Source organism: Mollisia scopiformis (assembly GCF_001500285.1).
Source record: "Mollisia scopiformis unplaced genomic scaffold LY89scaffold_15, whole genome shotgun sequence".
Taxonomy (NCBI): Eukaryota; Fungi; Ascomycota; class Leotiomycetes; order Helotiales; family Mollisiaceae; genus Mollisia; species Mollisia scopiformis.
Window position 1 is genome coordinate 1,153,496 of NW_017263595.1, and position 14,616 is coordinate 1,168,111.

General features: G+C 45.5%; 7 protein-coding genes across 7 annotated transcripts; 3 read left to right on the forward strand and 4 right to left on the reverse strand.

Annotated features, from left to right (window-relative positions):
- Positions 1 to 507: 507 nt before the first annotated feature.
- LY89DRAFT_619485 (tryptophan synthase beta subunit-like PLP-dependent enzyme) lies at positions 508 to 2,322 on the reverse strand. The gene is made up of 3 exons (XM_018210879.1): positions 2,083 to 2,322; positions 1,966 to 2,033; positions 508 to 1,758 (listed from the first exon to the last, which is right to left on the reverse strand). The coding sequence occupies exons 1-3, from the start codon at positions 2,166 to 2,168 to the stop codon at positions 863 to 865; spliced, it is 1,050 nt and encodes a 349-aa protein (XP_018069874.1). The 5' UTR covers positions 2,169 to 2,322; the 3' UTR covers positions 508 to 862.
- A 526-nt stretch (positions 2,323 to 2,848) lies between these two features.
- LY89DRAFT_735621 (uncharacterized protein) lies at positions 2,849 to 3,831 on the reverse strand (the record flags this gene model as incomplete). The annotated part of the gene is made up of 2 exons (XM_018220034.1): positions 2,849 to 3,472; positions 3,595 to 3,831. The coding sequence occupies 2 exons, from the start codon at positions 3,829 to 3,831 to the stop codon at positions 2,849 to 2,851; spliced, it is 861 nt and encodes a 286-aa protein (XP_018069875.1).
- A 502-nt stretch (positions 3,832 to 4,333) lies between these two features.
- On the reverse strand, positions 4,334 to 5,300 carry LY89DRAFT_735622 (N-acetyltransferase; the record flags this gene model as incomplete). The annotated part of the gene is made up of 3 exons (XM_018220035.1): positions 4,334 to 4,921; positions 4,967 to 5,046; positions 5,279 to 5,300. The coding sequence occupies 3 exons, from the start codon at positions 5,298 to 5,300 to the stop codon at positions 4,334 to 4,336; spliced, it is 690 nt and encodes a 229-aa protein (XP_018069876.1).
- Positions 5,301 to 7,172: 1,872 nt separating this feature from the next.
- On the forward strand, positions 7,173 to 8,347 carry LY89DRAFT_686256 (uncharacterized protein). The gene has a single exon (XM_018215243.1). The coding sequence runs from the start codon at positions 7,192 to 7,194 to the stop codon at positions 8,083 to 8,085; it is 894 nt and encodes a 297-aa protein (XP_018069877.1). The 5' UTR covers positions 7,173 to 7,191; the 3' UTR covers positions 8,086 to 8,347.
- Positions 8,348 to 9,445: 1,098 nt separating this feature from the next.
- Positions 9,446 to 10,138, forward strand: LY89DRAFT_735624 (uncharacterized protein; the record flags this gene model as incomplete). The annotated part of the gene is made up of 1 exon (XM_018220036.1): positions 9,446 to 10,138. One exon carries the CDS (start codon positions 9,446 to 9,448, stop codon positions 10,136 to 10,138), a length of 693 nt encoding a protein of 230 aa, XP_018069878.1.
- Positions 10,139 to 10,491: 353 nt separating this feature from the next.
- LY89DRAFT_619491 (DNA polymerase-like protein subunit delta-2) lies at positions 10,492 to 12,515 on the reverse strand. Its single transcript, XM_018210880.1, has 4 exons — positions 12,404 to 12,515; positions 12,048 to 12,357; positions 11,047 to 11,998; positions 10,492 to 10,998 (listed from the first exon to the last, which is right to left on the reverse strand). The coding sequence occupies exons 1-4, from the start codon at positions 12,445 to 12,447 to the stop codon at positions 10,778 to 10,780; spliced, it is 1,527 nt and encodes a 508-aa protein (XP_018069879.1). The 5' UTR covers positions 12,448 to 12,515; the 3' UTR covers positions 10,492 to 10,777.
- A 198-nt stretch (positions 12,516 to 12,713) lies between these two features.
- Positions 12,714 to 13,513, forward strand: LY89DRAFT_783655 (uncharacterized protein; the record flags this gene model as incomplete). Its single annotated transcript, XM_018222707.1, has 2 exons — positions 12,714 to 13,250; positions 13,366 to 13,513. The coding sequence occupies exons 1-2, from the start codon at positions 13,102 to 13,104 to the stop codon at positions 13,511 to 13,513; spliced, it is 297 nt and encodes a 98-aa protein (XP_018069880.1). The 5' UTR covers positions 12,714 to 13,101.
- Between the last annotated feature and the right edge of the window lie 1,103 nt (positions 13,514 to 14,616).

Sequence of the window (14,616 nt, forward strand, 5' to 3'; positions counted from 1 at the left end):
ACTTTGGCGACAAAAGGCTTCAGCCTCGCTGCTACCCGAAATAGACTAGCTGGCACGTGACACAATTCTGTTTTCCCACATGTAGCTCTTCATCGAGTCAATCTCGACTACTGTTTGTTGAGACAACATTGTTTCAGAGTAATGGGACAATATAAGTGGCCTAATCCCCAAGTGTGAATCATAGCATCAAGATTTAAAGGAGAAGAACGACCTAGGCCTCGTTAGCAGATATTATCTCAGATAATCTAGGCCATTTCAGATACCACAGATTACTGCTAAGATTGGGATGCAAAACTATATTGCTCCAGAGTTTATGGGACAATATAAGAACCAAAGTCCCAAGTTTGGACTACGGTGCGAAGATTTCAAGGAGAGAAACCACCCAAAATTCCCTTCTGTCTCAAAGCATCTTCTTTACAGTGCAATGAATTTCAAAACAATAATATATCTATATCCCAATGCTCATGGTACCGTTATAGAGCAGAGGACTCGAAGATAATATCCATAGCTCGTAATGAGGCCAAAAGATACAAGTATAATGCATTCAATGTCTCTAAGGGAAAAGCCAGGTCTTCATGATCCGTGCATTGTGTCTCGCCCATAGTCTCGAGCTCCGGACCAGCAAAGAATGATTCTAGCAAACTGCATAGATCAAATTCGGTCCCTGTGTTCTATCGCTACAAAAAGCTTTGCTCGATATGATAGATATGCTGAGGAGTTTGTTCAGCACGGTATTGTTTGCCAGCTAGAGAAACTGCTTAATAATACCTCAAGACGTCCATCATCAACCCAATCAATTGTTCTGGCATAGGTCCCCAATTGACTGAAATTTGCTCATGGATACATTCCCTGGCATCTCTTCTCAAGGCTTCTCTCCACCATACTGTTCCTTGTACTTTTCCAGAATCTGGAGGGTTATGTTCGAGCCACCACAGACAATCAGCACCACTGTCTTTCCTGCAAATTCCTCTTTCGAGAGTTCCGGGAACAGAACCGAATGTAAGGTGCCAATATAAGCTGTGGCTACAGCAGCACCGCAAGCAGTTTCGACGATAATCCTCTCATCATCCGCGAACTGAACGCAGGCCATTGCTGCTTCTGCATCCGTAAGAGTATGAGAAACCACCTCCGGTCTCTGAGACCACCGAAAGGCTTGCTCTGCGACTTGTGTAGCTCCGAGTGAGGTGGCTATCGACGTGATGGCTGGTAGTCTCGTAAGCTCCCCTTGTTTGACGCTTACATTCAGAGAGTCCGCGCCGATGGTTTCCATAGCTAATACTCTGACTCCTCCCGTGGATTTTCGACTTGATTCGTTCTGTCCAAGGTGTCCATTTCGTTCGAGACCTTGCATGATCCCACAGAACAAACCACCACCTCCAACACTGCAGACAACGGCATCATATCCACCTTGATACCGCATTTGCACTTCAATCTCGTCAATCATACTCGAATGTCCTTCCCAGATGTCTTTATGGTCAAATGGGTGTACATAAATGCCATCTGCATCCTTCGCCAATAACTCGTCTCGCAAATAAGTGTCAGCTTCCGACCAATGCTTTCCAATCTGAACCACATCTGCTCCCAAAAGTTTAAGCTTTTGTATCATAAGAGCAGAAGTCGACAGGGGGACGACGACTGTTGCAGGTCGTTTCAGTACATTGGCAGCTGTGATGCATGCTAGACCAGCATTCCCTCCTGAAGAGGTGTAGAAGTGGATTGGTTTTGAGGGCCCATGATGAAGGATAGCTGTGGACATCACTATAGAGAGTTAGTAACATTCTTTCTGGTCAATGATGCTATGGAAAGTCCTGATTCAGAGGGCAAGGTCGGAAATGTCCCATGACTTGAGGGATAATTGGATGTTCAATTTAATGTGCTGCACTATCAAATGAATGGGATTTGTATAGAAGCTTCTTACAAAGCCGCTCTAAAGAGGAGCAATGAATAAAAAAAGAATCAACATACTGTGACCTACTCCTCGCGACTTGAAGGATCCAGAAGGTTGGAGAGTTTCAAGTTTCAAGTAGATGTTGCTGAGATTTATTAGCTAAAAGTGAATCTGGGACACAACAAGAAAATTACCAGCCTGCAGCTCTCGAAAGGGCTGCCGATCGGATGCAGGGTGTCTCAACCCACGTTTGAGTGAGAGGAGAAGTATTGGATCCCATTTTTGGAAGAGAAAAGAGTGTCTATGGGACTTGATTTTGAGTGAGAAAAGAAAGAGAGTTTTAGCGGCAGCTGTGACCTTTTAAGAACCTGAAAGGACAGACAGAAGTGAACCAAAGAATCTGTTGGTCGAACCTTCTTCGCAGTAGATCAACTTGACAGAAGCTAAAGGCGAAATTGGCAGGAGAAGGGCGCCTTGGTGGGGTCCATACGATAAGCGATAAGCACGTGATGAAGGGGTATAAGAAAGGTTTCTGGAGGTGGAGGAGTCAAACCTGTCACTGCATATTATTGTTCTCAGTGCTGTGAACCTTTCTGTGAGGAGAGTGAGTGTAAATGTCCCCGTACATGGAAGTTTATCGAAACTGCAAAGAATATTGTTCAAGGTCCTTTTCCCGTACAGGCCTTCTAAAGCTTTTGCCCAAAGTGATGACTGCTCTCTAAATTCTGGGACGTGAACTCCAAGAATGACATGCGTCAAAATTGGTCTATATTATTGTAAAGCTTCACTCCTGCTTTAAGGTCTGAGTCGCTGAGAAGCATGGGAAGTGCACACTGGGGACTATAGCTGAAGAGCATTCTGAGAAATAATGAAGCTTCACTAGACTCGCACGACTAGAACTCTCTTGATTGAGCAGAAGAGGGTTTCTCCATACTCCTGTATAACACTGGGCTAATATACTTAGAACGGAACTCCATTTCCCTTGAACCACCACCTATCACCAGGCGCCTTCACAAAACATTCAAGTGAAGCATTGGCCATCGGTCTCCCTTTTGGGCTACGATCCATGATCCGCCTCCATGCAACCACAGCATTTGCATCATGAAGAAAGATACCAAATCGCACCAACTTCGGATTGCGTCCAAGATCCCATTTTCGGTGTGAACCATACTCCATTCGAGCCACCATAATGATCTCTTTCACCCCTCGTAGTTCTTCAAGATTCGGTCCTTCGTAAAAGGGAGATGATGTCGAGCCCAAGCCGATTCTGCGGATATTTTCAAAGTCTGAGAATCCCTCCTCATCCCACCACTCTTTGCTCCGTGAAATGATAGGCTTGTAGCTTTGGAAGATGGCTTTCGCTCCGAAGTATATGATGTCCCTCTCGAAGTCGACAAATGTCATTGCAGGGGACGAAGATGTACGGAATGCCAGGTGATACGTTTGCAGACCAATAGCACGAGATTCTTGGCAGGTGTGTAGGATTGCTGGGATCTGACAGATGGACCTGAATGACACTTTGTTTCCCTTTGATTGCTTCAAGCGCATTTCAACAACCCGTGCCTCCGGAGTAGCATAGTTCCACTACAGCAAATTAGTACACGCTTTTCTGTTGGTAACAAGGATCAAAGAAATTAGATCATTTCCCAGGGACGGACTGCGCGAACATTGTAGCGAGAATGCGGGAAAAGGTGGTTGCAACTCACGATCAGACATCTGATCTCCGCAGGTAGCTCTTGAAATCGTGGAAATTGCGGCATAACACGACTAAACTTCTCGAGAGACTCTCTCATAGATTCGTAGTTATCGCAAAGCAAGTCGTAATGTTTCCCAAAAGCGCGATGGCACTTTTGGCGAATCCGACGAGGGATTTCGCGAAAGTAGCCGAGCGTACAGAAAGCGATCAGTTCGTACCACGTCATACCCCTGAAGAGGTCTATCATCTTGGAATAGAACTGCTGAAGTTGGTTGTAAGTACACTGGAGAAAGTTCTTCAGATATACCATGAGATTGAATTTAAAACGCTGCCTAAAATCACGTGTCACAAATGCCACGAAACAACTTTCAATGTATGGTAGGGCGAGAATGCGCTCTGTAAAAAGAGCATGTCAAGAGCACCACAAGCTCATTCATCAATCTAGGGCTGCCTTGAGCAGTGAAGGCTGTTGTACGTCTGCATTCGCCAGGAGGCCAGTTTGAGAACACTGACTTACCCATCCTTGTGGAACCTGCAGATTCTGAGATATGTTGTAGAATCCAGGCTGTCCTATCTATGTCAGATGAAAATTAGGCAGGTAGAATTGCAAATATGGCTATCCTTCAAAGCTGCCTTGCAAGAGAGAGATCTGAGTGAGCGGTAGTAATCGGGATACTTACGTGTATTGTCTGAGTGTTGCCTCGGAGAATCTGTCATCCGTACCACAAAGAAATGGCCACCACAACATCTCAGACTATGGATGCCTGATATTCCATTTCCTTGTAATCCTGGATATTGTACCGCTCCATCAAGTTTCTTGTCCTTTCCTCGCTAAGAAAGCCCTCTAAAGTCAACTCGAATTCTCCGAAGTAGTTAGGACTTGCTTCAACCTTAATGAAGCCGATGCCTTCGAACAGTTTGATGCTTTTCTCGTTCTTGCTGCCAATTTTGACTTTTAGCTGCAGCAGCTTCATCTTCTCAATCCCCAACTTCGTCTTATACTCGTTCATGATTTCGTCAAGATGGAGTTGAATGAATTGGAGGAATGTGAGAATTGTACCACGACCATATCCTTGTCTCCGAGCATCCTTTGGCGCGATCATGAGCTCGAGCTCTCCAATACATCCTTCCTCGTCCTCATCTGCTGGAGAAAGAAACAAGTTGACATCGCCAATCATACGGTCGGGAGTGTCGCACCCGCCGGCCTTGATAGATGCTGCTGATGAAGGAATGCAGGCAATGAAAGTCAATTTGTCGTGATCAGAACGCCAACTTGCTTGCATGGCATATTCTTCTTCGAGGGATAATGGCTCAGAAGCAGTAGTTTCTTGTATTTCCTGTATTGTCAGGGTCTGAACAGAAGTCCTTGAGTATACACACACCTCATCCTTCAGCCATTCGTGGTAAGCTGGGACATGAGATGCTTCGTACGGTACGAGGAGGACCGAGGACGTCGAAACGGCTATCAAATTGTCAATTTGATGTAATTACCAGCGTAGGGATTGAAGGAGACGATAGGCTAAATCTGGAGCAACGGACTTGTATACATGATGTTCCATCGTCTCACAGAGAAGCAACTTGAGCGGGTAGCAAAATCAGAAAAATGGAATTCAACAAAAGATGCATTAAGATATTCAGCGCGACGAGAAGATCAGGCGGTGAAGACGCTCAGATCCAGTTTATGATGTGCTTACCTATGTATTTATTAACGAGCATTGTTGCGTTCGAGTAGATGGAGAAGTTTGCTTCGACATGAAAGACCCGAATCAAGAGGAAGTGGGCCTTTCACGTGATCGTCTAATTTCAACGTCAACCTCGATTCCTCGATGCTCGAAACAACTTCAGTCATTGTGTCAGAACCAGTCCTGTATCATCTCACTGTAAGACTGAATGTCGATTTCACTGAAGCGGAAGTTTATGCTAACATGTTGCTGTCTCAAGTTGATGGTGATAACGCGGGACTCTCACATCTCAGAAGAACCGTCCCAAAAATTGCTACAGAATGAGGCTCAAGTCTCTAATTCTGAAGAAGTATCTTTGCTCTGAAACAGACGTCCTAATGACTGATGTCTTGCTCTATCACATTCACTCCTTTATGCAGAGATTGGACTTCGCACTACTGCGAGTCTGATATCTTGCTCCAATCTACGCGTCTCTTGCTCAGGAATCTCATTTCAGAGTATTACAGAAAGATTGTAGTCACAACTCTCCAAGACTATTCAAATGTAGCGTTGAGAAGACTTTGAGAGACTTCGCGATCTATCACTCCTTCTTGTTCGCTGGTCTCACCTCTGACTAAGGAAAGAAGCGTAGCTTGGTCGACAATGGAAACAGTGTATCAAATTGAATATGAGATACGACGATAATGATCTTCAAAAGAATACCCCAGATGGGCCAACGCATCAGTCGGTGTCAATTGTGTTTTCCCTTCGTGAGCTATCGCTGAGCTTTCAATTAAGCTAGTTGAGGAAACGCAATATAAAAAAAAATGAAACAAAATAGTTTGACGAGCAAGCTGAAGAACGAAAAAAATTCTTAGATTAAGCAAAAACTTCAGGAGCAAGCGCAGTCGTGTAGCGGTTGCTCCCTATCAAACCCAAGCCTGGGTTATTCTCGACGCCCTTTCCCGCTGCCAAACTAGGTTTGTCCTGAACCACCGAGCCTGGTGGCCGCCTTCATCTAGATGTTGGTATGACAAAAAAATGATTATTTAAATCTATACGACGCTTAGCGAGTTGATGGTCAAGATGGTACTAGCTCAGCCTTGCGCCATATCAACACCAGGAACCTGTTCTCTCTTCCAACCCACCTCACCACCCTTTCATACAGCATATACTATCAGCTTTGGGCATACGAATTGTTACCTGCGCCTCCTGAAACCTTCGTCACATTGATACCACATGAATACATGCTTACAAGCACGCTATCCATACAGCAACTCTATCACTTCTTCAAATATTGAATCATTCAGCATTATCAACATACGTCAACCAATCTACTTCACATTCCTCATCTCATTCATACACTTGCTAGCTCCACCTTCACCCACACTTGCTGTAAGCTCGTCCAGAACATCACTATCAAAGCAAGTCGATATTAGTCGTCTCTTTTTCATTACGACAAATCCATTCAGCTAACACTATCAGCATTGATTCTCTTCTACGAAGAACATCAATATTAAAACATGCCTCCGAAGAAAGCAAAAGCTGCGGCGACACCCCGCAAGTCAAAAGCAGCACCAAAAACACCAAAGGCACCAAAGGCACCACCCAAGGCCGCCTCGAAGAAGAAAGTAGCCCCACCATCCAAATCAACCAAACGAAAACGAGTACCAGCACCGTCCCCAGAGCCCGTTCCAATATGGGACCAAAACATCACCTCCCAAGGCCAAAGAGAGAAGAAGAGATTCAAGCTGACAATGTCCTCAAACCATGAAGATATCAATGAGGAGCACATCGCCAACCTGGCCAAGAGTCTGATCGGAGAGAGCAGAAACACATGGGGCATTTCCGAGCCAGTGGTTTTCAAAGCTGTTGTCGGCAAGAAGTCTAGAATGCGGGCTGCCCCGAGTGCTTTCCAGGCCACCGAAGACAGATGGATGAGCATGATGGCAGACATGCAGAATATGCAACCCGTCCGCATGGCAAATATACCCAACAGCCCCGAACGTTCTCCCATTCTCCGCATCGCCTTAGAACCCCGGGAAGTCATCTATAGCTACCTCCTCATCTATCCAAAGCCAATCATAGTAAAGCACGACTGGGAGATCGTTGAGCGAAATCCTTTCGTCGATCACAGCATCATACTAGTCTGCAAGCAATTCGCCACTGAAGCATCGGCTTTCTTATACAGAAACAACACCTTCCAAGCCCTCCTGCGAGTAACCACTGGTCAATTCCGCCGCTTCGAAGTTCCTACCACCATCGCTCCTAGCCATCACGCCAACTTCCGCAATCTCATCATAAATTGCTCTCCAGATTGTTGGAACATGGATTGGCACGAGAAGACCGCCAAAGGTCTCATGACCCTCGTCTCAGCCAAAGCTGTCATCAAATCCCTGACTCTGGTCGTGAGCCCTAAGCGCGTTGGCATGTCGACTACAGCTCTAGGTGATGAGAATACTCCGATCACCTTCGCGGACTTCCTCTGGTATCACGGTCCTTTGATGACTGCTATTCGTAGGCTTGCTCCTCAAGTCTTGAAGATCATTGTCACAAAAAGCGGTACGAACAGATTTGGTATGGAGGTCAACACTTCCTATGTCCAAGCGGGTCTGTTGGAGGAAGGTCCTTTGGCGAATGAAGAGACTGTCAGGATGAGGAAGTTAAATGTCCAATCGGTCGAGGGTGAGTTGATGACTCTGAAGATGAGGTTGGAACAAATTTATGAGGATGATCAGTTGGCTGCTCTGGAGGGGGTGTGTACGCCGTTGATCGATGAAAAAGTTGCGAACCGGGCTACACCTCCTACAACGGTGCCCAGCCACGGGCGTCGGAAGTAAAAGGTGGAGAGAAGGAACCTATTTCGATCGACGATTGAATTTCTCGAAACTGTGGTGGATATCCTCGGATTAGCAGACGCATTCGAATGTCTGAGGTGAAAGGGGTTTGTCATTTTGAACAGCCGAACAAGGCAGCATTATTTTCTTTTCCCAAGTCGTTCGCGCAGATTTTACTTTGCATTTCAACTTCAATGTTTTCAGATCTCCTTTCATCATTGTCCAGAGAAGCCATAGAGCTCTCATTCAAGCTTTGAAATGCAATTCTGACAATACTGATCTCTATCTTGGTGAGCCAGCTCGTTGCTTATGTGATCGATGGTTGGTCCAGATGATATTGCTCTGTGAATCTGTTCTTGTGCATCTCTGTTATTGAACTCTTCGCCAGGCGACGACATTCTCGTCTGCCAATTCCGTGGAGTCTGCAGATGAGATGACTGAAATAATAATCAGAGAGATTTCGGATACTGTGTGTCAGTAAGACTTATTGTAACCCAAGTATGTTTCCATCTACCTGTCAAAGTCTCCCGAAGAAAGTTGTTATCGAAGGACGACTTCTTTTCATTCTCGCTTACCATAAGGGGGTGCATCATGTGATCTGCCGCTTCGAAATTTGGGAGCTGGACAGTCCAAATAGGAAGACTTAGTTCGGTCGATATCAAAAACGGCCCGCTATGATCTATCATAAGAACATATAAATTTCAGTTTGTCTCCCTGCTCACGCACAATATTCTCCCACGCAAAAAGAAAAAACATCTTTGTCAAAGTAAAATCCGTTTCATTTAAACAGTCAAGAACAGCATTTATGGGCAAACCATAGCTCCAATATGGAGAATTCTTCCGAGGATATAACATTGCGATGCAATACAAGGAAGGGAATAATCGAACATGAGAGGCTCAGCAGTCAAATTCGGCGTCGAAACGAAGCATAAATCAAGTCCCTCAACAAAGGGCCCTACAAAAACAGTCCAACACTACAATCCGTCTCAAAGATTCTCCGAACGATCATCACTGAGAAAGAGACATAATTTCTACGTTGCGGACAGGTTGCCGTTGGAACAGTCGATGTCAAGGAACTCGACGTGGACTTGAGAGACTGTGTCATCTGTAAGGAACCACTCGTGAACTACGAGAAAAACATTGGCTGGACGACAAGTCATTGTGTTGTGGTCTCGTCCTGTGGCCATTTCTTCGGGGGAGCATGTCTCTACCAATGGCTTACTCGGTTGAGGAAAAGAGACAGGTTGTGTCTTTGTGTCGAAAGAAGTTTTGCGGTCCGCAAAAACAATATCCTCAATGCGCGACAACGTCTGGGAACTTCATTGTAAGAACATGCATATGATCGAGAGGACTCTTGGAAGATATGTCTACGACCGGCGGCTTCTGGATGGTAGATACAGGTGGCATAGCTTTGAAGTACCTGGCATACGAACTTGGTCTTCCCCACCAAGATATATGGCGATCTGGTCTAACGATGGAAATACGGATGCCAGTATGGACTTTATACGTCATCTTGGCCGCCAATATACTTCTGAGAGGTACAAAGGAAGTGGATCTCCTTACAAGGTATATTTCGAACATACAATGCATTGTGATGGACATGTGCACGTGGTTCCTCACAGAAGACCGTGGTTTAACTCCACCTAAAGACTTGGATTTCGTTTTGGGCTGTCCGCCTGAACCCGAGAGATATTGTGTGTATCTTAACGTACTTCATGATTTAGTGTCTCAAATTGAGGCAAAGATCTTTAAGGTTGACAAGAAAGATCGCGTCAAGCTCAGTCTCGAAAGCTTTAATGGCGCCTGTATTGAAGCGGGAAAACTGTGCGTCAAGAATCAATATCCCGTCAACTACTACCTTGACTACGAAAGAGAGTTTCCTGGATTTCGGAAGAACTTCAAGCAGGTCGCCAACATGAAAGAATTGCCAGGAATCAGGGACACTAAATCTTCAAACCCAGAATCAGACAATGCAGACGAGGAACTTTTCGACGTAGACGAAGAAGGCGAGACCGAGTTAGAAAACATGAGATACAGTACTGCCGGTGCAGTATAGAGAAGGGTCTACGGAGTAGGAACTTCCGAGTTGGGTTTCCGATCTCAGACAAGTCTCGCCAAATACTCGTAGATGCATGACGAAGTGCACTACCTGGTCTGCCAGTGAAAATCTTCAAGTACGCGCACATATTTTGGACGAGGACGGACTTTAATCGTGTTTGGCATTCGCCGTGGCGTTCTTGAAAGCCAGAAAGCAAAGGATCATAAAATGCAGATCAGTTATATTTAGCGCAAGTCGGATCAGTCAACAGCAACAGAGTAGCTGGCTCTAGTTTTTGAGTCATCTATCAGGAGCAGAATCCGCATTTTGTTCAGTCAAAGCGATCCAATAAATGCTTGAATGAGTTGTGGCAGGTTTTCGTTTTTAGGAAATTGAATACACCTACAATTGGATATTTGACCACGACTGTCCACATCAAGTGCTTTCCCGTCCGTGACATGTCTCATCGCTTCATTTTTCGTATACGTTTGCTTGCTCAATCATGGCATATGGGATGAGCCTACACGTCTACACTCGGTAAAACAGCACAAGTACTCACTTTAAAATCCATGACTGCCAGTGACTTTATTCAACGCCAACAAGAACTGGGATATCTACTCTTGACCAACATCAAATGTTTGTACTCCGATCGTCAATTCATGCTACTGATATCCGAACCAACGAGGTCTCTAATGTCTCGGAATCCACAATAACAATTTCACCCGTCTCTGAGAATTGAGGCACCGCAATCAATCGTATCGTCTGGCCTGCAGGACCTTCAATTTCTGCTGTGTCGAATTTCGGCTGTGATCCAACGAAGAATAGATGTGGGCAGGTATTGAGTACGAAGGGATCGTCGTCTTGGAATGGATAGCTCCCTATTTATGGTTAGAGACTCTCAGTCGCTACAGTCATGTGCAACTTACATAAAGTATCTGGAGCTGTTGGCGCACAACATCTCCATCTGCACATAGCCTCCATCATTCCCAACCTATCCTCGCTTTCGACATACTTGAAGACATCATCCACGTTCTGACCACCTGTACCAAGGACTTTCCAGCCCTCAATTTCACTATCCCACGGATTTGTGACAGTATCAAACCAGCCTGGCTGAGTTTCCTCGCCATCCTTTGGTGGGCCGCGACTGAAAGCTCGAGCTTGTGGAAACATAGCTGGATGGATCGGTTGTTGTGGAAGACTGACATTTGCAGGATCAGTGTAACCTGGAATGAGTGTGACAGGCATCGTCGGCAGCAAAGTTGCTAGGAAGTCGTCGAAATGTTTTGTTGGGGCCGGATTATAAGCACTGCTGTCATAGCCGTACTTCTTGTGAGCTTTCCGTGTATTTCCAATCGTGTCTGTGGCGACTGCATCATGATCTAGGGCGATTGAATTGCCAGCAATAATCAATCTGCTGATCTGGGAAGCACTTTCTTGATTGGCCGGATCCAGGGCCTCCCCTAGGAGATACTCTGTGAGAAGATTGATTTCCAACGAATGTCCCGAGTCTGTACCAGAAAAGCCGAGCCCAGAGACAATAGCGATTTTCTTGCTATTTGAGACTGGCTTGTCCATATCTTCATCTTCGTCTTCATCCAGCTTCAACTTCTTTCTTGATATACCATCACCTACTGGCTCCGAAGTGTGCCAGCGCTCAGCTTGAGGTGGTAGATCAGGGACCTTGATATCTACAACCTCAAAGTCTCCATTGGCGTTTTCCGTTCCCATCACAGCAATAATACAACCAGTGACAAGCATCTCACTTGCCAGAGGTGCACCAACTAATCTTAGACGTCCCGACTCATCCTCTAACATAACTAGATCTTCTCCAGTAGCGGATAGGTATTTCTGTCGAGCTGGAGGGGCTGAAATCCAGTGCTTTTCTCAATTAGCATCTCCTATCTTGCGGGTATGGCCCTTGACCTACATCTTTTGAGATGTCGTCCAGAATATTGGGCTTCAAAGGCATTTCCATATAGATAGTGCCTGCAACCCAGCATAGCTTCCCTTGTCTAACATCCAGCACCCGTTCAACCTTCTCCACCATCTCGTTGCCAATTCGAAAATCTTCCCAAGCTTCTTCAGCAATTCGTTCAACGGCAGGCTTCAATTTTGTGAGTCGCAAGAAGTACATATCACCAAATTGCTGCTGATAATGCTTTTCCTTCTCTAACGCGTAGGTGTCGAGAGGTTTGTACGAAGATGTTTGGCGTTCGATCGATGCATATTTTTGGTCGCTGCTTAACGTTAATTTGATTCATGAACTCTCGTAGGGATACTTACGACGGCCCTCGAAGGAGGCTGCCTTCCAACTTCGGAACAGCCATGATCTGTGTCGGAGTGTTTCTTTCCAATATTTTCGGGATTATGTTGGACGTGAAAACAGTAGTGGAAGTTGACGCGAAGTCGCGTTTGTCAATTTACACGAAAACCCCTCTTTCGTCCGATGATTTGTCGAAATTGCAGCCACACCTTGCTGGTATTATCCCTGTCAACTTCACGTGCTTGCTCACTTCAGCCTCACTTCAGCCTCACTTCCTGACGTACTCCTCTCCACCGCCACCTTCCCAAGAATAGAAACTCGCGATTCCTCAACCTCCATTGAGGTTGCCTTGCGGCTTACATTCCAGATGTTTCACTATGGAGACGTAATTGTTCAGCCACATAAAATCTTTTCCATCGCCTCGTTGCTGTCGTCAACTGTTTCTAGTTCTCACATTCCTGCAGCAGGCCCCGCCACACTGTTTTCATATATGTACACAGTTTTTCCTATGCTTTTTTGATATCTAAGACAACTTCCAACCTCTCATCTGCATTGTAGCTTGTGTATCTCCTATATATTCTCATACGGTCGCTACATTCATCTTTTCTCATCCTCAATTAAATTACTGAATCTTTTTGAATCTTCCGTCTCACATACCAGTTGTTCAATCCCTGCTCGCTATCTCCATCACACTTCCCAACACTAAAAATCAGGAGCAATGGCACGATCAGCGGCTTCAAGCTTCACCCTCGCTGTCCTCCCCTTCTTGTTCCTTGCCATGTTCGTCACATCCGCTGTAGCAACAACAGCATCTGTAGGACTCACAACTGCCTCCGCTGTACCCTCACCTACAGCCAACGGTACATAGTATGTTCTTCCCTTTCTCATAATTCCTGCCCTTCATATATTTCCATCTCATCTCGACTCGACCTCTCGAATCTTCCAGGCCAAGCTAAACAGCCAAAACTAACAACAGCCACAGTACCAAGCCCGCCCCAACAAACTCCGGTTCTGTAGCTGCAACATCCAGTATTGTCGGCGCCGCGGCCATCCCCGACGCCCAATACTCGGCTTTCTTCGCCTTGACCGTCGCTATCTTCGGAAGCTTCGCTTTGGGTCTCGGACTATAGACGGTTCAAGATTAGATGAGAAACGGTGGTTGAAAAGACGGAGACAATGTAATTAGATAATGTCTGTGATGGAGATGATGATTCAGGAGCCGTGTAAGCGATTGGGCATTTTCAAGAGCAGGCGGGAAGTGGCGTTGAGGCGTTTAGATCTTCAATGCTTGATGATCCGTATGCATGGCTGGTGTGATTAGAATTAGAGGATAGATGGAATCTTGGCTGCCATGTGTGGCATAATATTATCCGAATGCCATCGAGTCTTTAGAGACAGGATAAACAAAACAACAGTAATTGGTTTCATTAACAACCTGTCACCAAGTACTTCTTACAACCACTCTGCACATATTGCTCTTGAAAGAAAATGATCCGTCGAGGTGCCCTGAAATTTTGTTTCTGTTGTTGTTCCGTACAGGTATGCCATGCACACCCTACCCTCAACCGTCCACCGGAGTTTAACGGTCCAACAACGGTCCAACAACCGAAAACCATCCAAAACCCAAAACCGTCCAAATCGCAAAACCATCCAAAAACTCATTTCCTTGCGACGTGCAACAAAACTTCCATGATTATGAAATCTCACGTGCAATTGTCACTCCTCATTCTCGATCAAGATTTTTACTTCACATCAAGGAGACGCATTCAATTCCAGGTGACCCAAGAATTACAATTGAGTTGATCCATACATATCATACTATATCGCAATCCTCCATCCATCCATCTCAAGCTCTCGTCTAACCATTCTCGAGCTTTCTGCCTCCTCTGCCACTGCTAATGCCCGATCGCAAGCCATGCAACATACAAGAAATATTCATCTAGATAAACGTACAGACTCACTTTGCAAAGAAAAACACAAACGTAATGAAACGGTCATCGCAACGCTATGCAGTGTCTAACAAAAAAAGGAGATATGTGCACTGTTTCCTTTCCACACCGAACATTTGATCATTGATTGGATGTCTCACCGCTTGTGGGACATTCATCTCACCCTCCGCCCTGTCGTTCCACCAGTCAGAGCTGGGACATTCGAGATTGACTTCCACCCCCTTCTCCAGCCCGACATTTAAACCATTATCCTAGAAACTTGATGTAGTGTTGGCTGCATGACG

Coding starts and splice junctions, on each gene's coding strand:
- LY89DRAFT_619485 (XM_018210879.1), bottom strand. CDS start 2,168: ATGGGATCCAATACTTCTCCTCTCACTCAAACGTGGGTTGAGACACCC. Junction 2,034..2,082: donor CTTTCGAGAGCTGCAGGCTG/GTAATTTTCTTG, acceptor AATAAATCTCAG/CAACATCTACTTGAAACTTG. Junction 1,759..1,965: donor GTCGCGAGGAGTAGGTCACA/GTATGTTGATTC, acceptor AACTCTCTATAG/TGATGTCCACAGCTATCCTT.
- LY89DRAFT_686256 (XM_018215243.1), top strand. CDS start 7,192: ATGGCAGACATGCAGAATATGCAACCCGTCCGCATGGCAAATATACCC.
- LY89DRAFT_619491 (XM_018210880.1), bottom strand. CDS start 12,447: ATGGCTGTTCCGAAGTTGGAAGGCAGCCTCCTTCGAGGGCCGTC. Junction 11,999..12,047: donor TGGACGACATCTCAAAAGAT/GTAGGTCAAGGG, acceptor AATTGAGAAAAG/CACTGGATTTCAGCCCCTCC. Junction 10,999..11,046: donor AACAGCTCCAGATACTTTAT/GTAAGTTGCACA, acceptor AACCATAAATAG/GGAGCTATCCATTCCAAGAC.